Consider the following 26,000-nt stretch of genomic DNA (forward strand, 5'->3'; position numbering starts at 1 on the left):
AAAAGAGGCAGGACGATTTGTATTTGGTTCCCGTGTCAAGTTTACCTTCATATTGCAGTGCCCTTGGGGGTCGGGGGAAGATTGAGAGGTTGTAAGGGGGGGGGGGGGGGTCTAGGTGAAAGAGAGGGGTTGACGAGGTGGATCGGAACTGTGGAATGATCCGACACGCGGGGAAACGTCCGATCAGGAGAGACGCCTCGGCTGGGCCTCTGGGGCGATGAAGAGGAAGGAAGCACCTGCCTCCTCTGGCTGGTTGGGAGCGACCGGGCCTCAGTAGCGGTGGGTCTGGTGGGAGTACTGGGAGCTCTGCTGGGACGACGACGAGTATCCCATGGTGCTCTGGGACTGAGTGGAACCTTGGATGTTGCTTTGGTAACCGAGGCGGGAGCCGGAGTGCTGTGGGAGAGACACAGTGATGGCAACATGGAGACGAACGTGTTAAAGTCTGTGACAGCTGCAACACAGTACAATATATAATATGAAAGCATTTCAAATTCAAGCCCTCCATGCATCAATGTAGCATATCTCAATGTACTTCTCGTTTGGTGTTCAAAACCCCAAATGAAGGACGGACTCTTTGATGGCATCAAACACCTACTCCTACTTCATTGGAAATATTCAGTCATGAGCCATTTCCAAACACTGGCAGCAAAATGACAATTAAATGAGAATATGTTGAAGATCTGGATATTTTCATGCAAAGGCAGAAAACGAAAACAAGCTTCCAAACCAGTACAAATAATGATTTTATTGCTCTAATAGGTCTGCCTTGGTCTGAAAGGCTTTCACAGAGAGCACTGCTAATCAACCTTGATGGAAAGCTCAACAACAGCCAGCAACCTACATTTTAACATACTACCGAAAACTCCTTGCTGTGTGTATCCTGTATGCTGTTAAAACCAACAGGAAGTGTCTTTGGCTTCAGTATGTTTATCTCAAAGCTTAATAGTGGCGTTCAGCACAGAAAACAATGGACATTTAAATTTTTTACATTTACATTACGCTTTTATCCAAAGCGACTTACAAGTTCTGTACGACAAGTCAGCAGGAAGGGTACAACTGTTTCAGCTGAGTAACAATGGGCCTGTTATGGTTTGTTAACAACCCCAACAGCACGGCACAGACAGGTAGTTCAGAGTTAGCCAAAGACCAGGGCGTATTTATTTCCAGAAACAGAGATGAGAAAAACAACAGAAAGCACAAGGGGAGAATGTTCTTGGGCAGAGTAGTCTGCGGCTCTGCAGCTTGGCTCTGAGCAGAGACGGCACTGTGGCGTTGCGCCTCTGACTCTGCGGCTCTGCAGCTACTTGGAGATCCGCTCGGGAAGGAACAGAGAGAGAGAGAATGTCAACAAACGAGCGTCTGGAATACGAAGCAGTCCCGTATCATTTAGCTGAGTCCAGTACTAACAAAAGCGACACCTCTTCAGTGTTTACCGAAACACACAAAAAAACAGATAGGTCCAGAGTCCAGAAAAATGCGAGAAAAAACAGAGCATCCAAAAAAGTACGTTTCCAAAACTCACCAAGGCGCAATTGCGCAAAGCGGGCAACGAGGCACAGATCCAACGGGTGGCAGAGAGAAGCAACATCAGCGACTTCCATAGACGTCCTGGAGAAAACAGACGAGGTACAACACGGGAGGAAAACAAGCAGCAGCTAGTGGTAAGCCCAAAACGACCCGACACAGAACGTTCGGAACACCAGAGTATATAAGGGCTCCACCGAGCTGATTTGGAACTCACTTCAGGTGCGTGAAGGTAATTGGTACCTGGAAGCGTGCGGTAATGAACCAATCCTCACAGGGCCTCATTCACAAAGCGATATAAGAACAGATTTCCTCCTATTTTGTTCTTAACTAGCATTTTTTCTTATTTTGGTCTTACCTGGGATTCAGCAATGTTTTCTTATTTTTGCTTTTCTCTTAGGCAAGACCACATTTTAAGAGTGGTCGAGAGCACTCTTACCCAGATAAGAAACTCTTACAGACAAAAAAAGAAAGAAAGATTTTCAATTGCCCCAAATACGACTTTAAAAAATGGTTTTATTAGGTATTATAGTAGTATGTCCTACTGTAGAACATGACATAATTATTATTATGAGATGTCATGCTAATATGTCATGTTCTACAGTAGGACTTACTACTATAATACCTAATAAAACAAGTCATTAGAATAATAGAAGCCTACTTTGCTGCTACGATAAATTTTGCACGTATACACTACATGTGTGTGTGTGTGCGCACTTGTGCACTGAGGCTGCCTCACTAAGCCGTTTCTCTACGCATTTATTTATTGATGGAGCATTTATTTATCCACTGTGGTTGGATGGTGTATTGTACTTGTGCTGTATACATTTGAATCTAATAAAAATTTTAGATCAGTCGCAAATCGCTTCCACGCTACCTGTTGAATGGATCAGCATGGTGCAGTGCAATGCCGAACCTCGCCTTATAAGGAGCTGGCGGGGCGTGTCTGTATGCAAATTCAATGAACGAGAATGCACATTTCAGTTTAAGAATGAGTGGGATTCATCATTCAACACACCTGGGTAAGAACAGATTTGGACGTTAACAGGTTGATGAATACGGCGGTGGCTTTTCTTATTTTTCTCTTAACACAGTTAAGATGAGAAAAAATATAAGAGAAATATAAGAGAGAGTTAAGAGAGTATTGGTGAATGAGGCCCAATGTTCATCAAAGTGTTGAAACTTGAGTGCTCCAGTGTTGAGTGCATAGTAGTAGATACATAGTATATTAGGAAGAGTGCATGATACAGTAGTAGAAGACAGTAAGAAGGTTCATTTTTCTTCTTTTTTTTTCATTTTTAGATATTGATTGAAGAAGTTTGTTTTTAGTCGACGGCGAAAGATTGGTCAGGTTTCGGCTGTCCTAACTGGGGTGGGAAGTTTGTTCCACCATTGTGGAGCAAGGACAGAGAATAGGCGGCTTCTCTTTGATGACCCTCCCGGAGCTTGAATAGGAGACCATTCAGACATACAGACCATTCACATGATAAAGCCCAACAACAAACAGCAACCTATATAGCTAAATACTGCCATGACGTCTTGCCTTTCCTGTATGTTGCTAAGCAATCCAACAACAATACACAATACATATGCCCTTAATACATGAAAACTGCAGCTCATAATTTACAAAAGGCTACCGACCTAATTGAGGGGCAATTTGTTTACCCTGACATGCAATTCTACATGACCTGAAATATCTTCAGTCCAGATCATATAACTAGTGGGTACATTCAAGCCCATGACTTCCTTGTTTGTTTGTCTCTGCCCTTTACTGGTCTGTGTAAAGCCTGTCATTGCGACATTGCGACAACCTCACTGAAAAAAGCCCTCTCCACTACCACCTCCTGCTACAGCTATGGATAGTAAATCACGGTTTTATTGAGTCTGAATAAAACATCACATGCCTGTAAATGACTAATGACTGACTGACCGCATGATGACAGAGAGAATGACTCCTTCTATCAGACTGGATGTACTCAGAAGCTTCTGAAGAGCAATCTCCTACTATTCCTGACATTACCTTCTGCTCCATTCAGTAGTCTCGGTGAGCAGCTGAACAAGCGTCTGAAGGGGGCAAAATTAGGATGGGACAACTGGAGGACGAGAAGACGTTTGACTTGGGAGACATCTGGTGTACGGACATGATGGACCTTACCAGAGCTGGTCACACATAAGTATCTGCCACATGCTACTGTCTAGTCTACACATCGCTGAGCCAAAGCGGCTAAGCGTGTTGCAGAGCGGCGTTGCCCGGGGGGGGGAGTGTGATCGATAAGTGGAAAAGTAGGGCGTTGAATGTGACGCTATTGAATGTGCCGCCCGTCAATCTGTCTGTCCGTCCCGTCTGTCTGCCTCTCCATTGGGGAGTATATTTATACATCTGCTGAGGGCTGACTTTGAAAAGCGTAGCAGCTGTCCACATGCAGGCGCAGCCCCTGCTATATATAGCCTGGTAGTAACCAACCCCGCGCAGCCAGAGGAGCACACCTCGCCTCCACACGGGACGTCCAGGAAGCCTGAGGTACAGGCTAGGTCGCTAAGGTCACCTCTGTCTAGGGATGTGCACAAGTTCATTTTTTCATGGTCGGTTAGTTGGTGGGTGGTCTGAACAAATAACCGAATATTCGGTGCATGCCCACATTCACAAAGGCTAGAATCGATGATGGGTAAAAAATTTAAGATTTATCACTGCGGCTTCTGGCACTCTCCTATGGAAATTACGATTGTTATGCTAGGCTAATTTGATTAGCTAGGTCTATTGTCCTTACTTGTTGCATAACGTTAAACAGATGCTTTTAAAATAAAATTTGAATAATAATAATAATAATAATTACAAGCCAGCGTTGCGGACATTGTGCCACGGTAGGACAACTCTGGTCCACATATGGTAAAAGTTGGTCAAAGTTTGGTGATTTATGGAATGACCGTTGTTATGTGTCCAAAGCCCGAAATAAAAAATAACTGAACTGAACTGAACTCTGGTCCACATATCCCACAATAGACAAGAGTTTCATAAAATCTTCTCGGCGTTTGCCACGCAACGTTGCAGCCAGCTACTACTGAGCCAAGGAACAGTAATCACAATAAATCAAGAACAGAAACCCCACCATGAAATCCAAAATAAATGTTAAATAAATAAATGCAACACTCCCAGACATACCCCAGCGAAGGTAAGGAAAAACTCACTAAAAACCTAGCAATAGGAAAAAAGCACCACAGGCGATGTGGAGGAGAGAAACCTTAGAAGGGCCGTTCAAGGGGGGATCCCCCTTCTTGGATGTCGGTGATAATAGTGTTGCTATGGATGATCGATGGGTGGAGAATAAAACATGCTGAGCTGTAGTCGATGAACAGCATTCTAGCATAGTTCCCCTGCCTCTTGTCCAGGTGTGATGCTGCTGTGTGCAGCACATGGGCTATGGCGTCCTGGTATGTATGTATGTAGCCGGGCTCGTATTGCCATCTCTGCGTTGTGTTTTAAAGTTCGACCCCTGTTAAGGGATTGCCCTGAGTGAGTCTCGAACCTGGGTCTCCCGCACCGCAGGTGACATCTCAGACCACTATACCAAGAGGTGAATTCACCTTATGGTAACGTGTCTGCATGCCTTTTTTTATGGGTGGATGAGTTTACTTGCAGTACCGCTACGTGCCACAGTCACTTCACAACACTTGAAGTCCATCGTGACTGCGGATATACTCATGGACCTCCGTTACATACATATATGTGTAATAAAACACAAATATTTACATGCAATAGCAACTGGGGTACATTCAAAATAATTGAATATTGCTTTTCATTAAAAAAACATATGACAAAAGTTGACTTTAATCCCAGTGAGTGTTTATTCGGTTATTCCGTTTTTATGACCCATCCCTACCTATATCACAAACGTTGTATTGTGTCACACATTACAACCACACACGAAGCACAAGGGGATAATGTAATCACTTGCATCTGTGTGAGAGCTGCACACGGCCTGCACACAGACACTGCAACCTCAAATTGTGGGCAAGCCTCTTGTGTTCGGCCCAATGCAGAGCTGCTCTAACGTATAATTTGCATGGACATAAATTTACTGCAAAACACCCCTCCCATTTTCTCACCACTGAGTTTCTCCATCTCTCTCTCTCTCTCTCTCTCTCTCTCTCTCTCTCTCTCTCTCTCTCTCTCTCTCTCTCTCTCTCTCTCTCTCTCTCTCTCTCTCTCTCTCTCCCTCTCCCTCTCTCCCTCTCTCCCTCTCTCTCCCTCTCTCTCCCTCTCTCTCCCTCTCTCTCTCTCTCTCTCTCTCTCTCTCTCTCTCTCTCTCTCTCTCTCTCTCTCTCTCTCTCTCTCTCTCTTAGTGTGAAATGAACGATGGACATTATCAGATATAACATGGTTGACATTCCTAATAAGAACACTCTGTGCTGGGTGGCTGTGTGTACATGTTTTTCCTTGAAGTTACTCCTCAAGTCAAAGTCAGCGATAGATGAGGTAGCAGCTAATTCTTACAATTCCATTTCCATTTAAAGTAAATGTAGACTCATCTCATAGACTCACCTACCCTCCACCACAATCGCCTCGGCCAGTCCTTCATGACCGTAGTCATCAGGCTCCACAACCGTGGGCAAGGACTGCTGCAAAACAGCTGGAGAACTAACAGCTGGAGACCTCAAGAACTGTTAGATCTGTTTGACCCTTGACTACTAACCCTGCATGGACTCTGGCGCAGTGTGTTATTATTATTGATAGTGTATATCTCATCTGTCAGTGTGTTGTTATTATTATGATAGTGTATATCTCATGTCAGCGTGTTATTATTATTGATATAGTGTATATCTCACCTGTCAGTGTGTTATTATTATTGATATAGTAACATATGTCTCACCTGTCAGTGTGTTATTATTATTGATAGAGTGTATATCTCACCTGTCAGGGTGTTATTATTATCGATAGAGTGTATATCTCACCTGTCAGGGTGTTATTATGATCGATAGAGTGTATATCTCACCTGTCAGGGTGTTATTATGATTGATAGAGTGTATATCTCACCTGTCAGGGTGTTATTATGATTGATAGAGTGTATATCTCACCTGTCAGTGTGTTATTATGATTGATAGAGTGTATATGATGATGATGATGATGATGATGATGATGATGATGATGATGATGATGATGATGATGATGATGATGATGAATAGTTTCTTTTCGGTCTTTGTTTACAAATCAATCAAAAATACACTTGTGTGGACTTTAAAAAAAATAAAAAAAATCACAAATGTACATAATTCAAAGTAAGCTCACACACAAAATCCAAACTCAATGACCCAAAAAAGGAATAGGCTGAAGCACATGCTTATTTTTGCCTATCCTTTACAATTCTTAAAAACTAGATATACTTTAATATAAGAAAGAAAAACTTAAAATATGCTGCAAGATATAATTCTTTTTTTTAAGAAAAAAAAACAATAGGTTATGTATATAACCTAGTTATATGAGTACTGGCTGAGCGTCCTGCTCTTCGCCATCGAGATGTACCTCATCTCCAGTACCTACTGTACTTCATTAAACGAATAAACAAATGCACCCAGCATCTGACCAGGCCCCGCCCTAGTGACGTACTATAAAGCACTAGGCGTGGTCGCCACTCGCCCTTCCTCGGAAAAACAGTTTCCATCAGAAAAGTTTCCCAAGGGACCTCAGGGCGCGCTAAGAGCAGGACGCTCAGCCAGTACTCATATAACTAGGTTATATACATAACCTATCGTTATATAGTCGTACTGGCGAATCGCGTCCTGCTCTTCGCCATCGAGATATGGGGACAGAGCAGACGCGAGGACCGACAAATGCACCCCCTGAGGACCCGAAAGCCCACATCAGGGGGGAGGGGAGTCCCGTCACCCCTCCTTCCTAGTGAAGAGGGGGCGGCAGTCAACTCCACCCAAGTTCGAAAAAGAGGGAACTAGAAACCTCCTAAACGCACAGCACAGGCGGGACCACGTGTGACACAACACATTGTGGTCCACACCCTCAGACGCCTAATGGAGCATTGGAAGCAAGTGCTCCACATCTGGTCATACCGTAAAATAAATTCTCTAATAAATAATAATAATAATAATAATATAACTTTGGCGTTAGCTGCTAGCTAACGTTGTCATATTATCTAGATAATGGTGTCAGCTGGCCTGGATGACATGACTTCGTTTGCAAAATACGTTCGCTATCTATATGGCAGACGAGCAGGGCCGGATTAACGACGGCCGCGGCCCGTGGGCCTCTAGTGACGAGGGGCCTCAATTATTATAATTATTATTATTTTTTTTAACTTTTTTTTAACTTTTTATTTGGAGATCGATGTCATGACTGTGCATTGCAGACTCAGGGAGGAGGCACAGAACGAGAGACAGAGACACAAGAGTTACAGGTAATGGAAATATATCTTTTTTCTCTTTCTTATTCAAAACTTGGCCTATTTGAAAGGAGATTGATTTAATACAAATAAATGAGCGAAAAATCAATATACAGTATATATACAGTATATATATATATATATTATTATAGTAATTGGCTATCATACTGCAATATAAACTGAGTTTTATAGTGAAAAGAGCAGCTTTATTGGTCAAGATTGAAGGCTCTATATTGCAGGAAATTGCACGTACAGGTTCATTAAATTCAAAAAAATCTGCCGTGGACGGGGTCGTGCCTGACCCCCTCCAGACCACCCCTTGCCTGCCCCCCCCCCCCCCAAAAAAAAAAAAAAAAAAAAATTGCACCCCCACTTTCAACTATAACTAGGCGGCCATGTCCACACCCACACACCCCTGCTACCCCACCGAAAGACGGGAAGCAGGAGAGGTTCCAGACCTCAGAACCGCCTGGGAGACAGAATCCCCGGTCATGTCCATGAGGTAAAACCTTACGAAGGGACCCGGTGAGGACCATGAAGCCGCAGCACAGATGTCCTCCACCGAGGCCCCTCCTAACAGGGCGGCAGAGGCCGCCACCCCACGAGTGGAGTGCGCCCTGACACCCCCAGGGGGGGCCAGCCCAGCCAACGTGTAGCAAAGGGCAATGCCCTCGCACAACCAATGGGACAGGCGCTGTTTCGACAGTGCCTTACCAGCGCGAGAGCCACCGTAACAGATAAAAAGCTGATCGGTAGCCCTGAGGCCCTGAGTACGGCTGAGGTAAATCCCCAAAGCCCGGACCGGACATGACAGGTGAAGGCTCGCCTCTAACTCACTAGCGTGACGAGGCGGATGAAACGCCTGAACCATAATATCCCTGGAGCGGAAAGAACTCCGGATATCTTTTCGGCACGAAGGCTGGATTAGGCCTCAGAGTGGCACCGCTATCGAAACGAATAGACAGACACTCAGGCCGCACCGAGAGAGCACAGAGCTCACCCACGCGCTTAGCGGAGGTGATGGCCAGCAAGAACGCAGTCTTGAACGACAGCTGTTCCAAAGGCGCTTGCTCAAGAGGCTCAAACGGGGCCTTGGACAACCGACGAGGACCAATTGAAGATCCCAACTCGGAGCCAGAGAGCGTGTCACTGGCTTAAGGTGCCGAGCGCCAAGCAGGAAACGCTTCACAAGAGGGTGGCTGAACAACACAATGCCCTCAAACCCCTCATGATAAGAGGATATAGCTGCAGCATATACCCTCACCGTCGAAGCCGACAGTCTATCAAGGAGAGACTGAAGGAAAGTAAGGACAGCATCCAGGGGGCAGGACACAGGGTCCCGGCCCCCCACCTTACACCACTCTTGGAACATACGCGGTCCCGGCCCCCCACCTTACACCCCTCTTGGAACATACGCCACCTACCCGCGTAAAGCGCGATAGTGGAGGGAGCACGCGCATTCCGGATGGTGTCAACCACAGAAGGGTCCATCCTCTCCAGACTTACCCTCTCACCAGCCAAACCAACAGAGGCTGGCCCAGCACAGGGGGCTGCCACAGCGACCCCGCCGCTTGAGAGAGGGCCCTCGGTGACCAAGGAACAGGCCACGGCGGGGCTACCAATAGCTGGATCAGGACCGGGAACCACACAGCTGTGCCCCGGTCCGGCGCAAACAGGATCAAGGTCCTGTGCTCCCACCGTTCCCGCTCCAACAACTGACCTATCAGGTGTGTGGAGGGAAAGGCGTACAGAAGCCCGGGCGGCCATGGATACACTGAGAAGGCATCCACCCCCAAGGGAGGATTGTCCTCCCGGCTGACCGAGAACCACAAGTGGCACTTGTGAGATTGTCTGCTCGCAAACAGATCCACTGAAGCTTCCCCGAAGCGATCCCAGATCTGCCTGACTACGTCTTGGCGCAGTTCCCACTCGTCGTGATGAGGACCGCCCCGCAACATCACATCCGCGCCCACATTCTCCTTGCCAGGGATGTGGAGCGCCCTCAGACTGCGCAGATTGTGAGACGCCCATAGCCAGAGCTCGACCGCCGCCCGGTGCAGATGGGTGGAGCGTACTCCACCCTGTATGTTGATATACGCCGCTGCTGTCATACTGTCCGTCCTGACCAAAACATGCTCGCCCACCACCAAGCCGTCTGAGGACCAGGAGGGCCGCCTTCAATTCCAACACATTGATGTGCAGGGCAGACCGGGCCGCATGGACCGTCCAGCTGCCCCCTACTGCGTCGGTCCGACACGTCCCCCCCCCATCCCGTGAGGGAGGCGTCGGTGAAGACCGTGGCGTGTGAACGCCTGCTGCCCATGGGGACCCCGTTGGTGAGGATACCAGTCCTCCTCCAGTGGGCGAGATCCCCCCGTATCGACAAAGGAACCGTCAACCGTTTCCACTTGTCCCTCACCGGGTCTATTTTCATACTGGAAAACCACCTCTGTATCCTCCTCATGAAGAGGAGGCCAAGAGGGACCACAGCGTGAGCAGATGCCATCATACCGAGCAGGCGCATCACCTGCAGCGCCGTGACCGTCCCTCCAGGACAGAAACCCCCGAGCGCGTGGAGGATAGACACTCTCTGTTGCTCCGAGAGGGTTGCCCTCATGGGCCTTGAACTCAGAACCAAGCCCAAGTACTCCACCTGTTGACTGGGAAGAGGCGTACTCTTCTTCCAGTTCACAGCAAAACCCAGCCTGGTGAGGAATTCCACCACCAGCCTGGTATGAGACCTGGCGACCTCCTCCGACCGGCTGAGGAGCAACATGTCGTCGAGATAAAAAAGAATTCGTATCCCCTGACGACGTAGAGGCTCCAGTGCAGTCTCTACGCACTTGGTGAATGTGCGGGGGGCCAGAGAGTAGCCGAACGGCAACCTCTGGTATTCGTACGCTACGCCCTGAAACAGGAACCGTAGGAACTTCCTGTGAGGAGGGAAAATCGGGATGTGAAAATACGCATCCTTCAGGTCTATGGAGGTGAACCAGTCTCCCACCCTGACAGCGAGTAGCAGGTGTTTGACGGTCAACATTCTGAATGGTCTCGCCACAATCAGACGATTGAACGCGGACAGATCCAGTATAGGTCTGACACCTCCCGTTTTTTTGGGCACCAGAAAATAACGGGAGTAGACGCCTGACATCGCGTCCTCTCTCGGAACCACGACTACGGCCTGCTTTGCCAACAGAGATTGGATCTCGTCGGCCAGAGCTGTCACTGCTGCTGACCCTGACAATAGGGTCTGCACCAAACCTGAAAACGGAGGGTGGGGTTGTGCAAACTGCAAGACAAGCCCCCGCCTCAACGTTCTCTCCATCCACCTCGACATATGGTACTGTTGTAGCCATATGTGATAATAATCCCAGAGCGCACCCGCCGTCAACTGGCGCTGGGCCGCAAGGAACTGTAGATAGGTGGCCCGGTCCCTCCCGCTGTGCGTAGCCTCTGAACCCGGCAACCGTGCGGGCAGGGCGTTCGCACCCAAGGGGGGACCCCGACAGAAAGGGCCGGTTTGATACGGGAGAAGCTGACATCAAACTAGGTGACACACGCTCCCCCACTGATGAGGAGTTGTTCTGCAGCCGGACATGCAAGGCGTGAGGACCCCATGGGTTCCTACACACCGTAGCCCTGCAGTGATATTGCTACCACCCAAATCACGCACGCCTCTTCTTTTCAGACCACTGCCGATCTCGTGGGAGTGGGAGGCATCAACGTGATACCCCGCCTGGCGAAGGCGAGGTCGGGGTAACCCGTGCTGAGCATTCTTACGAAGAGGCCTCGAGTCCCCCTGCTGACCACCGTCGACAGTGGCAGCCGTAACACCAGGCTCACCAATCGCACAACGTGTGGCGAGGGAGCCACGTGACAGCACAACATTCTCACGGACAAACCCAGGCTCAGCCATCAACTGGGTGTCAGCCCCTGTCCCCATGAGAAGCGAAACGTGGGGCCGCATGCGCTTCAATGAAGGCTAGCGGGCCGCAGCCAAAGGAAAACGATCAGAGCCCCTTTTCCGCTGGTGACGGGGGAGGGAGTGATCGGGGAGCGGGCTGCTCGCGGCAGGACGGCAGCGGCTTGTACATTCCAAGCCGAGCTCATCCAACATGGCCGATCCCTCGGCCGCCAAGGCTGTCGGCCTTGTGGACACCTGTTGACTCGACGCCCAGGGTACCACTGGCGGGGGAAACATGGCCGCCTGTCGAGGGCCTCGCCACAGTCGTTGACGAGGCCGTGCTCCAACCTCTGGCTGCATAGCGTGAGGCGGTGTGGGACCTAGGTCAACAACCGACCAAAGAGTCCTTCCGCGGAAAGAGGAGCCGTGAGGAGAAGAAACCTTTCTTCCTCCCCAAGAGGAGACTGCTCCAACCAGAAATGCCTATTAACAAGCGTTGATAGCATTCTAATCCTCCCCGCAGTTATAGCTTGCGACTGATTCAAGATCTCTATAACACCAAAAACATGCAAAATGTTTTCAGCGTCGGCTGGTCCTGTAGCCCCACTACCCGATGCTAATGTGGACAGAAAAACAGTCAGCTGAGCCACAACACTGGCCGCCGCTAAATTCCATCCTGTAGCAGTATAACTCTCATCAGTCCATACTGCCACCTGCCGTGCCGACCTGCTCTCAAGCGTCGGCTTCCGGGTGGGACACCGTTCAACCCCGCCGGGGCACAGGATCGATGCTACCTGGCTCTCTAGCCACGGCACACCCGCCCTGCGCCCTGTTGTCAACCCATTCACCCGTAAAAAGGGTAAATAAGACTCAGCAAAACCCCCCACATTAGCTACCGACTGAACTTCATCAATGAACCGGTTAAGAGGAGGGAAAAGCGGTGACATCCCACGGTGGGGAACATTAAAACAGTGACCCAGCATTATAGCATTAGTTTTAGCAGCGCGCTCCAAGATCGCCTGTAAAAAACTTCCAACTCAGAGGGACGTTCACCCAAACATCCCGCCCCTGGCGCCGACACACAACTCGGTTGTCTAACAAAACAACCAGCAGCATTACTAACACCAGCGTTAATGCCTGATGACACAGAGCCTACCTGTGTACGAGTCGGCTCGATAGCCAAACCTTGCACGCTGTCCCTCGATCTGCTGCCAAGAGACGAGGAAACACCAGGATAGACCCGACGTGTCGGTGGAACATGCCGCGAAGATTCCAGGGGTTGGCAAATCTCCGGTAAGCACTCAACATTGCGCAATTTCTCTAAACTTTTCATAACACTAGTTTCACAGGGTGCAAGCATCCGCCATGATGGAAACGAAATAGAGGAAGGGCGAGTGGCGACCACGCCTAGTGCTTTATAGTACGTCACTAGGGCGGGGCCTGGTCAGATGCTGGGTGCATTTGTTTATTCGTTTAATGAAGTACAGTAGGTACTGGAGATGAGGTACATCTCGATGGCGAAGAGCAGGACACGATTCGCCAGTACGACTATATAACAAATGTTTGATGTTTTACTCAAAACGTTAGGTTATGACTATAACCAAGTTCTGTTAGTTAGGGGCGATGCTTGGCATCGCTACTGCACTATCTCGCGTACGTGCACGCGTACTGAATAAACCACAAATGTACCTCTAATACCAGTATTAGTCTGACCACACCCCTCATCAGCTTACCTTCATAAGCAGGTGTGTGGTCACCTGCTCTCCTCCTTCCCAAGCTTTCACCACAAGGTGAGGACAAGGGCTGCAGCGGCGTCCGATGCCAAGCATCGCCCCTAACTAACAGAACTTGGTTATAGTCATAACCTAACGTTCTGTATCGTTAGTGGCTTAGCTTGGCATCGCTACTGCACAAGGGAGGCCAAGCGGAGCCACTTGGCTGACAAATACACCCCGCTGACAGCCCCCCAAAACCATCAGAACAGGGAGGGCCGAGCCCCCCCGACCCCCCCTAATGGAGGGTAGCCCCCCTATTAGGGACGTCACGGGAGGGCGACGGACCCGACCGTGCGAAGAGGCACTCAAGCAACTCAACGCACAGGGTGAGCAGACCGTGGCTTGACCCCACGACTACACACACGCACAACCCGCATGCCACCCGGGAACGAACGGAGGAACAACCTCGTTACTGCCCCCAGAATCACGGGGTCAAGGGCAAACCCAACCCCGTGGCAAGGCCGTAGCAGCGGAGCACGAAGGAAGACCCAGACCCACCAAAAGGACTGGACTCCCTGGAATGGGGGCCCGGAGAAGTCCATGATGCCAGCATCAAGACCCCACCAGGTGGGCACGTAGTGCCCCGCCCCCCACATCGCCAGCGTATTCGGACAAAGGCCCCTCAGTTACTGCACCCGGTATTCCCAGGCGGAACCAACCAGGCCAGAACCTGCCCAGCTTCCGAGATCGGACGAGACCGGGCGTGTTCAGGTCGGTATGGCCGTAAGCCGAGCGGGCCCCGTCCCCCCAATAGTACACCGCCTGGCACACTGACCCTGCAGAATAGGCAGTCAGCATGGCCGTAAGCACACAAAAAAGGTTAACCAACGGAAGCAGGCAGCGCACCGGGGAAAAACCAGGCAACAGGCTGTTAACCCTAGCCTGGAGACTGCGGACGAGACAGGCGCCAGAGGGGACAGCTGAACACAGCCGCCCCGGCGGAAGGAGCGTAAGCTGGCGGTGTTGCATGACCAAGCCTCCATTTAACAACCCCCACCCAGAGGGGTCGAGGCAGAGAAGGCTGACACGATTGGCAGACGTCATGAACGTGCAGGGGCACCCTCAAACGGTGAACCCGGGAGTTGACACTGCTCCAACACACCAGGGAATCAACCACCTCGGTGTTACCCAATGCGGTGGTTGTTCCTATAACCCCTCAAGAAAAAACTCCAAAACACACCTGCGGGTATACACCGGCTATACCGCAGTACAAGTGTTTCAGTTTCCAAAAAAGGGTTAACCCAGGCCTACGGGTCGCAAACATCACTTCGGACCGGGCCTGGCGGTACGGGAAGCACAGGGTCACCAGAGGAGGTCAAAAAACCACCCCCACAGGCCCCTCTTCGCCATGCGTGAGAGAGGAGCGAAAAATAATGGAGAACCAGCCCCTAAGCACACCGTACCTGGTATTCCCCGGCGGTCTCCCAACCAAGTACTAACCAGGACCAACCTGTGTAGCGGCCGAGATCCGACGAGATCGAGCGCGTACAGAATGGCATGGCTGTAAGCCATGACGACAGTGCTGAGTAAAAACATACCCAACCAGGGTCTCCATAGCGCTTAACCCTGTGACACCCAGACCGACCTGGCATTTTTCCCCCTGAAAAAAGCCCAAGTCCCTCAGGGTACCAGAACAGCAGATCTGCATCCCCGGCGGACAACGGGTTCAACTGATCTGGACCAGCGTGACCAGAACCAGTCCCGTGCCCTAACCACGCCGACATGCCTACTCCAGGAGAAGGGCAGATATGCGTGTTGATCTTAACATGAAAAGAAGGCGCCACCCAGACGTCGGGACGAACCGCGCCTGGTGGCCCACCCCAAGGGCGTGAGACCCCACTACATATGTTCAGATCCATCCCGTCATCATCCCCCAGACATGAACGAGAATCCGTCGACAACCCACCCAGGTCATGGGATGTGGTCGCCGGAAGAGGAAAAACCCCCATCTCAGTTGCTTTATAAAAACGCTGTTTCAACCACAAGCAACTAAGGCGTGCCAGTCAATCGCCTGTTTACAGCGAGCTAGCACTATACGTGCGTCGGGACACACCCCCATCAATGAACAGGCTATTTAGACCTGTCATTGAATCCCCAAGGCGCCCAGGGGAACGACAAGAGGGGTGTGACACTCCCTAACTCCAACACTTCTGGAATAGAAAGAAGGAAGCATCAACAGTATGTATCCCAGTCTACACAGCCGGGGTAAAAAATGTTCACATTTTTACATCCCACCACCCTCCCATAGGAAAGAGACGGGGATCCCCAGAGAGACTTCCCACGCGAGCTGTACAGATTGAAAAGAATATATTGCACCTTGAGCCATGTAAAAAACTGGTTTTAGGGCCTCCGGGGAAGAGGCACCGAACCCATACACACTCAATAAACGAATTGAATCGAATATACATACAATAGAAAAGGACCCTTCTAGAGGGTCCACTCACTTTGACAATCTGAGGAGGAAGGCTCTGTACTCTGATGGAGGCTTCCTCACATGGAAGAAGGAGTCCGAACTCACAGAAGGCCTGAGTAGGCGCTTGGTGAGGAGGAGCCCTGACCACCCCCCCTGAAAACAGATCCATCACATGGACCTGAACAGCACACGGAAGTCCTACCAACAGAGACGCGCACGGTGACGTACTCTATGGCGGGGGAATTCCTGCGGTGCACACGCCCAATATACCAGGCCGTGGGACCAGGAACTCCCTCCCCCCCCCCCCCCCCCCCCCCGTAACGTGCCGAACCGCCACGTGACGGGAACCTTGAAGGACAGGGGGTGTACCCCTGACCGACAGAACAATGGGGAGAGGAAAGGTTACCAGTTCACCCCTTTACGACCCCACACCCATGATACAGTCCCCAGGGAACCGGGGGGGGAAACACAATCCTCCTATTTTACCCTCAATACGGCCAGTTAAAACAGGAAAACCTGTTAATGTGTGAACTCACTGTTCATTGTCATTACAGTCTGAGAAAGAACATTCTTTTACTCACTCGTCACCAAGCATAGCTTCATAGGTTAGTTGCCTTAGTAGTGAGTACACGGTACACATAAACACCATGATGTTTCTCACACAACAACCAGATCAATACATCACGACCTGCACGGAGAAGCTGCCAGTGACAAAAACAGCTCACACACAACCCGCAACGTATCTCAAATGCATTGCAACAACACACGTTTTGGGAAAAAACACAGTTATTCACAATACATTTAGCAAGGTAAAACCAGAAGACGTGTTATGAGGTCTGGCCAACCCCGTACCTGCCCGGAACGCAGATCAGCGAAGTGCAGTCACAAGCCACCGTAGAACACAGCCGTCCCGTGTTGTTCGATCCGGGCAGCGTCGCCGCTCCACCAGTCGCTACAGTCCTCTTTGTTGACGCAATCCCCGTCTAGGCTCAGGCAGGGTCGACGAACATCCCCTGTCAAGGATGACGTCGTGGTCAAGAGTGTAAAACATGTTAAAAATCAAAGCACGTTCAACAGAATAGCATCAAGCTAACGGCTGCTCCAACCGTTCGGGTGCTATTGCTTCCGCTCGCGAGACGCCGATCTACGACGCACGCGATCAGGAGCGAGCTCCCGGCGGCGCGCGAGAAGCCAAGCTACCCCGCGCCAGGCCACCGACCGGCTAACCGTAAGCTATGAACATGTAAACAATGACATAACACTCACCCAGACAGGCCGCCGTTCTGAACCCTCCTCACTTTTTAAGAGAAAAGAGAAAACAAGACGTCAACACCGCTTCACAACGGTGACAGTAACACGTCCGGCGGAATCAGCACAGTACCAACTGGCCTGTATAGCTGACTTTGAACATGAATCTGCCGCTATCGCACATTACATGCACATATCCCCTCGTGAAGGAATACTCTCATTTGGATATGAAAGATGGGGTCTTAACACGGTGACAGAGAGAATCCACTCGTCCAGAACACACAGGGATCACCAGTGTCAATGGTCGCGGCCCACTAGTTAAAACTATAATGGTCGCCAGACCAAGGCCTTCTGTCGCCTAGACGGCTAAACAAAGGACCCTAGCCTGGGGCCGGTTTCCATAAACTTTGTCAAGTAGCCCCCATAGCACTAACAGACAAGTGGAGCCCGCCAGCAAACACTACTCACCCAACCTGGAACGCACCGCTCCTCACAACAGCGGCATGTCCGACAGTTCAGCTGTGGCCTGACAGGTTTCACCCCAACAAACACAGCAAGGAACTGCAGTTGAGAAGCATGCAGCGGCGTGCTCCCAATACGAAAACCGGTGGAGGGTTTGTAGAATGATCATCATCTTCTAGACACTCCAGTACGAAGACAATATCGCCGTATTTTCTCGAAAATAGTGAGAGAGAAAATAAAGATATGATGTCAACGTATCCTTGTTTCCCAAGCTGTTCCTAATCCAATTTCTTCCATCATGGTGTCAAGTGTGGGGATCTACCGAGGCACCTCTTCCTTGTGGTGAAAGCGAGAAGGAGGAGAGCAGGTGACCACACACCTGCTTATGAAGGTAAGCTGATGAGGGGTGTGGTCAGACTAATACTGGTATTAGAGGTACATTTGTGGTTTATTCAGTACGCGTGCACGTACGCGAGATAGTGCAGTAGCGATGCCAAGCTAAGCCACTAACGATACAGAACTGTACTCCTGAATTATTTTATCCTTTAGGGCCTTTTTAAATCTCCCCTGAGAAGTACACAACTTCAACCCGTCACTAAGGCTATTCCACAATTTAACTCCCAAAATTTAAAACACATCTAACTTTTACATTAGTTCTTACCTTTTTACATGTTTTTTTTTTATCCACTTTTTCTTCTCTTTTTCTATTTTTCTCCCATCCCAATTCCGCTGTGCCAATTCTCCCCTCCCCTGTCTTGAACGTTGCTCGCATATGCCCCCCACTGTCCGGTTGTAGGGAGGATAGAAGCCTTGCATCACATTTCCCCTCCGATACATGTGGAGGCAGCCTGTCACATCTTTTCACCTGCCAGCGCGGACTCTCATTGGCGAGGTGTAATATGTGGGAGGCTCACACTACCCCCGCCATTTCCTGTCTCTGCTGTGCAGGCGTCCCCAACCGACCTGTAAGAGTCGCTGTCCACAACGTCCAGATTACCACCCATCGACTTCCACCCGCTAACTCTGCCAATTGAGTTAGTATGACGGCTGGCCCAAGCCGGAGGCAACGCCGACAGCCGAACCCGGTGTCTTTTGCGTTGGTGACGAGCACAATGTCCGCTGCGCCACCCAGCCGCCACACCTTTTTACATGTTTTAAGAATACACAACCCTAGGCAGCTGGGTGGCGTAGCGGAGATTGCGCTCGTCACCAATGCAAGAGACTCCGGTATCGAATCACAGTCTCAGCATTGCCTTCGACTTGGGCCGGCCCTGGCTCATTTGGCAGAGTCAGCGGGTGGAAAGTCGATGGGTGGGGATTGGACGTTGTGGACAGCGACTCCTACAGGTCGGTTGGGTGACGCCTGCACAGCAGAGACAGGAAGTATCGGGGGCAGCCTCCCACGCGTTACTCCTCGCCACTGAGAGTCCACGCTGTCTGGTGAAAAGATGCAACAGGCTGCCTCCTCGTGTACCGGAGGGGACACGTGATGCAAGGCTTCTATCCTCACTACAACAGACCAGTGGGGGGCATAGTCTAGCAACGTTCAAGACAGGGGAGGGGAGAATTGGCAATACGAAATTGGGATGGGAGAAAAATTGAAAAATGATGAGAAAAAGTGAAAAAAAAAAAAAAAAAAACTCTTAAATTATACTTTCCTTCTCTGTCAGTGTGTTATTATTATGATAGAGTGTATATCTCACCTGTCAGGGTGTTATTATTATTGCTAGAGTGTATATCTCACCTGTCAGGGTGTTATTATGATTGATAGAGTGTATATCTCACCTGTCAGTGTGTTATTATTATCAATAGAGTAACATATGTCTCACCTGTCTGGGTGTTATTATTATCGATAGAGTATACATTATGTCTCACCTGTCTGTCCGACCGACCCGCACCAGAACTATCTACCACTCAGGGCTTTATGGGGTAGAACACATAGTAGCTTACTACAAAAACCTAGGGGTCCGCAAGGACGACTTCAAGCTGGAAATGGTAACAACAGATGAGGTACTCAATAAACTGAGCGCCCTCCAACCTAACAAGGCCACTGGCCATGACAACATCCCCTCCAAATTCCTCAGAGACTCAGCAGCCGCCATCACCCCAATCATCACACACATAATAAACCTCTCCATAAAACAGGGACACGTCCCCAAGGACTTCAAAATTGCGAGGGTGACCCCTCTGCACAAAAAGGGCAGCAAATTAGACCCAGGCAACTACCGCCCTGTTTCTATTCTCACCTCCATCTCGAAAGTCATGGAAAAAATAGTCTACGAACAGGTCGAAAAGTACCTAGCGGAAAAAAATCTAATCTACGAATTCCAATCTGGCTTCAGAACATCCCACTCCACTGACACATGCCTTCTCTATTTGAATGACCACATCAAACAAGAGGTGGACGCAGGCAAATACTGCGGCATGGTCATGCTGGACCTACAAAAGGCCTTTGACACGGTCAATCACTCCATTCTGATTGACAAGCTAAAAGCAATTGGTTTTGATAGTCTATCAGTGAGCTGGATGCAATCCTACCTTGAGGGGAGGGAACAGATGGTGGAGGTAAACGGTACCCTATCCCCCCCTCTCACAGTGAGCTGTGGTGTTCCACAAGGAAGCATACTAGGACCGCTACTGTTCCTAATTTATGCAAATGACATGTCGTCAGCTTGTGACTGCAACTTGTTCCTGTTTGCGGACGACTCAGCCCTGCTGGTCTCTGACAAGAACAAGTTACAGGTTGAAAAAACCCTCAGCTCGGAACTAGGCAGAATCTGCATATGGCTCGCTGATAACAAACTATCATTACACATGGGCAAAACAGAGTCCATTCTCTTCGGTTCAAATAACAAACTCAGCAAGACCGACGGCTTCTCAGTTACAGTGGGTGACAATATTGTCACAAGGAAAGATGAAATTACCTACCTGGGTTCCATCCTAGAGGCTAATCTCTCCTGTGACAAAATGGCATCCAATGTAATAAAAAAAGTCAACCAACGAACTCGATTCTTGTACCGGATCTCCTCTCTGGTAAACAAGAATACCCTGAAGACTCTGGCAGGAGCACTCATTCAGGGGTACTACGACTATGCTTGCACCTCATGGTACCAAAGCACCTCAAAGGCGCTAAAAACAAAATTACAAACATCTCAAAACAAACTGGTCAGACTACTGCTTGACCTTACTCCTAGAACCCACCTCACCCCTGCCCACTTTGACAACCTAGGATGGCTTAGAGTAGATGACAGAGTACAGCAACTTGCAATGGGCCTGGTCTACAAGATACACTACACGACCAAGGTACCCATGTACATGGCAAAATACTTCCCAAAGGTCAGTGAATACCACGATCACAACACCAGAGGGAGCTCCACAAATCATGTTAAACCCAGATTCGGCTCAAATAAGGGACTAAACACGTTTCGCAATTATGCCACATCAATGTGGAACGCCCTACCCAAAGCTGTAAAGGAATGTGGATCACTACCCACTTTCAAAACCTCTCTCAAGAGACACCTACGGGAGACTGCAATTCAACACTGGCCCCTGTAAATATCCTAACCCAACCCCCTCCAATGTACAGTCATTTACCTAGTATGGTTTTGTCAATAGTCCAATGTACAATTTTGTTTGTTTGTACAGAGTCTCCCCCCCCTCAATGTACAGTTTTGCTTGTTTATACAGTGTGCCCCCCCCCCCCCCCCCCCCAACCACCTCCAATGTAAATTACCCAGTATGGTTGTCAATATCCCAGTGTACCCAACCCCCCCCCACCCAACCTCCTCCAATGTACAGTTTCTACGTCAAATGTATATACTCCCTTTTCTTGACTCCTTCTGTATCACAAACAGTACTGTATTTGCAAATCTGGTATGTCATAAATGTATAGATGTAGCAGTACTGACTATCTGTATGTCATGTATGTCATATATGTCCTGATGAATTGAAAATGGGGGACCCTGGTGGAAACAAGACGAAAGTCTTTCTCTGGTCTGCATCCCCTTAACAATTGTGTGTATTGAGCTGTACTGTATTGTACCCATTCTGCAATCTGTTAATAAAGTTTTCAATCAATCAATTCAATCAATCCCTTTATCCAATCTAACAATGAATGATTTTTCTCCACATGTACACACCCATCCGCCTGGCCACACCCACATCCGCTCCTCTACATAAGCGGGGTCGTGGCCAGACTAACAGCTCCTTCCCAAGTCTTTCACCACCGAAGGCGAAGACCACGGGGTCCTCAGTGAGTCAGTGCAGAGCGCTCGCTATACTCATAACTATGGTTATAGGATAACCGTATGTTATATATCGTATAGCTTACGCCAGGGGTAGGCAACCCTAGGCACGCGTGCACGCGGCGGCATTTGCATAGGCACAGGGGGCAACATTAAAAAAAAAATGAAAATTATAATTTCTTTTTTTTTTTGCTTTGAAATATTATAGTGAAATATTTTGCACTGTTGTCGCATTTATCTTGTTGAAATCCTCCCACAGGTTCTTTTTACTACCACATATTTAATTGAGACCCTTTATTTGTTTATTATTTCAATTTAGCTGGAAATACATTGCTACATCATTCAGTAACATTTGCAGAGCCTTATAACAAAAACATTATTACGGTCACCATTGTGACCAGTGGGATTAATCAACAAATTGTATTATTTATTTTTCTATTTCATTGAACATTGCACATGTTAAAAAAAAATATTCAAAATGTGAGTATTACCAAGTCAACTTGTGTTCTTAAAACAATGACAATAATTTTTCTGTTAACTTATTATGGATTGAAAACTGAAAACCTTAATGCACAGTAACTGAACTCAATATTTTTAAGTTCTGGTAACTTATTATTATATTTCTTTTTACAGTGTAGTCTTGCGATCAATCAAAACTTATTTACACGATATACCTCACATTTACCCTCCATTCACATCCTGGTGTTCTCCATTAGGCCTGTAGGTGGAGCTATGACAGCACACGTACATTTTGATGTGTCCAAAAATGAATGGGCAAATGTGAGTGAAATGGTCGCACTGTATGCAGCTGTTTGTTTGCATTGCATCCCCCCCCCCCCCAACTCAGATTTAGGGTTGATACAACCATCATAATAATAACAATAACAATAATGATGTAATAATGTACAAATTATCATTAAAAAGACCCGATTATGAGAAAAAGAAATTACGATGCATGGAATATTGTTGAGGCACACTAGTTACAACTATATTTCAAACAGGCACTCCATGTCAAAAAGGTTGCTGACCCCTGGCTTACGCTCTGCTCTCTAGTGGAACACAGGAGCTGAGCAGACCGGAAGCTCGACAGATGTACCCACTGAGGCCCCCCACAACCATCAGAACCGGGGAGGACCCGAGCCCCCGGACCCCCCTATAGGGGGACGGGAGGGAATCGGATCCGACTGTGCGAAGAGGGTTTAGCACCTCAAACGCACAGGGTGAGCAGATCGTGGGACTTACCTTCACACAGAAGGACCCGCGACCACTCAGGCGCGCATCCTACATGCCACTAGGGAACGAACGGGAAGAAAAACACCCCTGTCACAGCCCCCAACATCATGGGGTCAAAGGTTAAGAACCCAACCCCGTGGCAAGGCCTTAGCAGCGGAGCGCGGAGGAGGACCCAGCCCCAGGAACAGCCTGAGGGCCAGGAACAGCCTGAGGGCCAAGACCCCCCGAAAAAAGGGGGCCCGTGAGGCCAACGATGCCGTAGCATCGAGACCCCACCAGACGGTCACTGGTGACACCACCCCCCACATTGCCAGCGTATCGGACAGGGCCCAATCCAAGAGCAGGCCCTTCCCCCCTACAGCATGCCGCCCTGAAGCACTCCATAGAGCAGGGGTGGCCAACCAGTCAAAGCCTAAGAGCCACAAAAATGACTGTGGTACCACAAAGAGCCACACCATATACCAGCGTTTCTCAACCTTTTTTTTCAGTCACGGCACCCTTCATGTGTTTATAGGTCTCACCCTCTGGCCTCTGAAGTTGCTAATGTCTTTTTTATTTGGGCCTCACAGCACTGGCGGACTCAGGGGGGGGGCAAGGGGAGCGATTGCCCCCCCTGGTGCCCCCACGGTTGAAAAATGCACGCTAAAGTGCCCTTTTGAGTGGCGGAAAATGAGAGGGTGTGCCCTATTAGTGCTCTTCCAATGGTCTAAACTTGACCATGTGCCCCACGGTTAAATAATGTCACGCAAAAGTGCCCTTTTGAGTGGAAAGAATTAGATGACGTGCCATTGGTGCCCCTCCAATGGTCTAAATGTGATCATGTGCCCCCACAGTTGAAAACATTGCGCTAAACCTAAAGTGCCCTTTTGAGTGAAAGAAACGAGAGGACGTGCCCATTGATGCCCTTCCAATGGTTAAACTTGACCATGTGCCCCACAGTTGAAAACATCACGCTAAAGTGCCCTTTTGAGTGGCGTAAATGAGAGGACGTGCCCATTGGTGCCCCTCCAATGGTTAAACTTGACCATGTGCCCCCACAGTTGAAAACATCACGCTAAAGTGCCCTTTTGAGTGGCGAAAATGAGAGGACGTGCCCATTGGTGCCCCTCCAATGGTTAAACTTGACCATGTGCCCCCACGGTTGAAAAACATCATGCTAAAGTGCCCTATTGAGTGGTGAAAACATAGCAAGAATATTTTATAACGTGTCTTAATGACTGCTCTGTTAGTGGATAAAATGTGATGCAGGTTACTAGGGCAGGCTTTCCCAAAGTGGGTGCCATGATGAAGACAGTCTAGGGGTGTTGCAAAATAGTTAAACCCTGCTTATATTCTAAACACATTATATGGCCATTAGCAAATATTTTCCGAGTTTTTGCAAGGAACCGATGGGCTAATATCTAGCTAACATTTTGATATTTCTCGATCTGCACTGTCCCTATTTTCCCCCCAATGTATCCTTTAGGTTAGGTTAGAGTAAGTTAGTTTAACTGAGGCACAAAGTCCAAGCATGCTGGGAACTTGAGGCACAACTCTGAGCAGCACCGTCACTACAATATTCCATCCATTTAAGTTGTCAGTTTTAGACACGTCCCCTCTTGAATGTTCAGATGCCAGAGGGCTTAATGCAGTCTGAGCTGTAACCCTGCACCCTACTGCTGTGTGTGAGGTAGGTAATACAGCAAGCTTTCTTTGAAGTTGCAAAGATTGAGTTTGTTTTACCAATTATGCATTACTAAATACTAATGTATGTACACTGCAAGTGCTTTTATTGATGGCAGTATGCAGGCCTGGACTGGCCATCGGGAGCACCGGGAGTTTTCTGGCCTGGTCTGGCCTTTGCTGATGAAAAAATATATATAATTAATTATATATATATATGTAATATATATTTTTTTTTTTTAATTCAGGCCACATAACTTAGAAGCAGGCTAGGCCAGTGTTTCTAGTTGCAGCGACGCAATAGTTAGATAACCTAAGTGGGGAACAACCAGGCGATCACTGTGACAATCAATCAATCTAATTTAATTGTATAGCACATTTAGACATGACACTTCAACATGACACATGACACACACGTCAACCAAAGTGCTTCACAGTAAGTCGCATAGCAAAAAAAATCCTAAAATATTAAAAACAGACAGAGAGTACAGAGAGTAAACAGACAGAGAGTAACGCAGTCTAAACAGTCATACATCTTTTATTCAACTTCAGTCCTGATCATAACCATTTACATTTTTAGATGTTTGTTTTTTTGTAACGTCAGATTAAAAATGAAATACTACCACTTTTCTGAAAAGAGTTGTTGTTAAATCTGACATTACAAAAAACAAAAAATCCATCAAAATCAGTGTTGTTGCTAATCATTGACACATGCTAGCCTGTAATAATCCCCCCCAGAAAAATCTATATTGCATTTGATATATTATATTTTTTTTGTGTTTTTTTAACAATAATTTGTGATGCCATCACACAAACTGGCATTTAAAGGGTTAAAATTCGAAAACGTATTGAATATGTGGTGGTTATGATCAGGGCGGAAGTTGAATAAAAGATTTTTATGGCGTTTTTGAAGAGTGCAATTTAGTTCCTTAATGGTAAGAGTGAGTATTTCTTTTAATTTGACAATAAAAAAAAAAGAAATCCATCGAAATCAGTGTTGTTGCTAATACTTGACATTATGCTAGCCCACAAAAAAACTAAAACAATTCCTGGTGGGGGACCCCCCGCTAAAAAAGTGGCCTGACTGGGACTATATTTCGCACTATATTTCCCAGCCTGAATTATTTCCCCATGAGTCCGGCC

The 26,000-nt window shown here is 48.4% G+C and overlaps 1 protein-coding gene across 1 annotated transcript in view; it reads right to left on the reverse strand.

Moving 5' to 3' along the window:
* Window positions 1-270: 270 nt before the first annotated feature.
* Window positions 271-26,000, reverse strand: part of LOC311228327 (cyclin-dependent kinase 19-like) — a gene marked incomplete at both ends in the record, with an annotated part of 184,626 nt that continues 158,896 nt past the window's right edge. Inside the window, 1 exon segment of the mRNA XM_084314236.1 lies at window positions 271-396. Coding sequence (XP_084170362.1) covers window positions 271-396 — 126 coding nt within the window.

Source organism: Notolepis coatsorum, assembly GCF_963971535.1.
Source record: "Notolepis coatsorum genome assembly, chromosome: 5".
NCBI lineage: Eukaryota > Metazoa > Chordata > Actinopteri > Aulopiformes > Paralepididae > Notolepis > Notolepis coatsorum.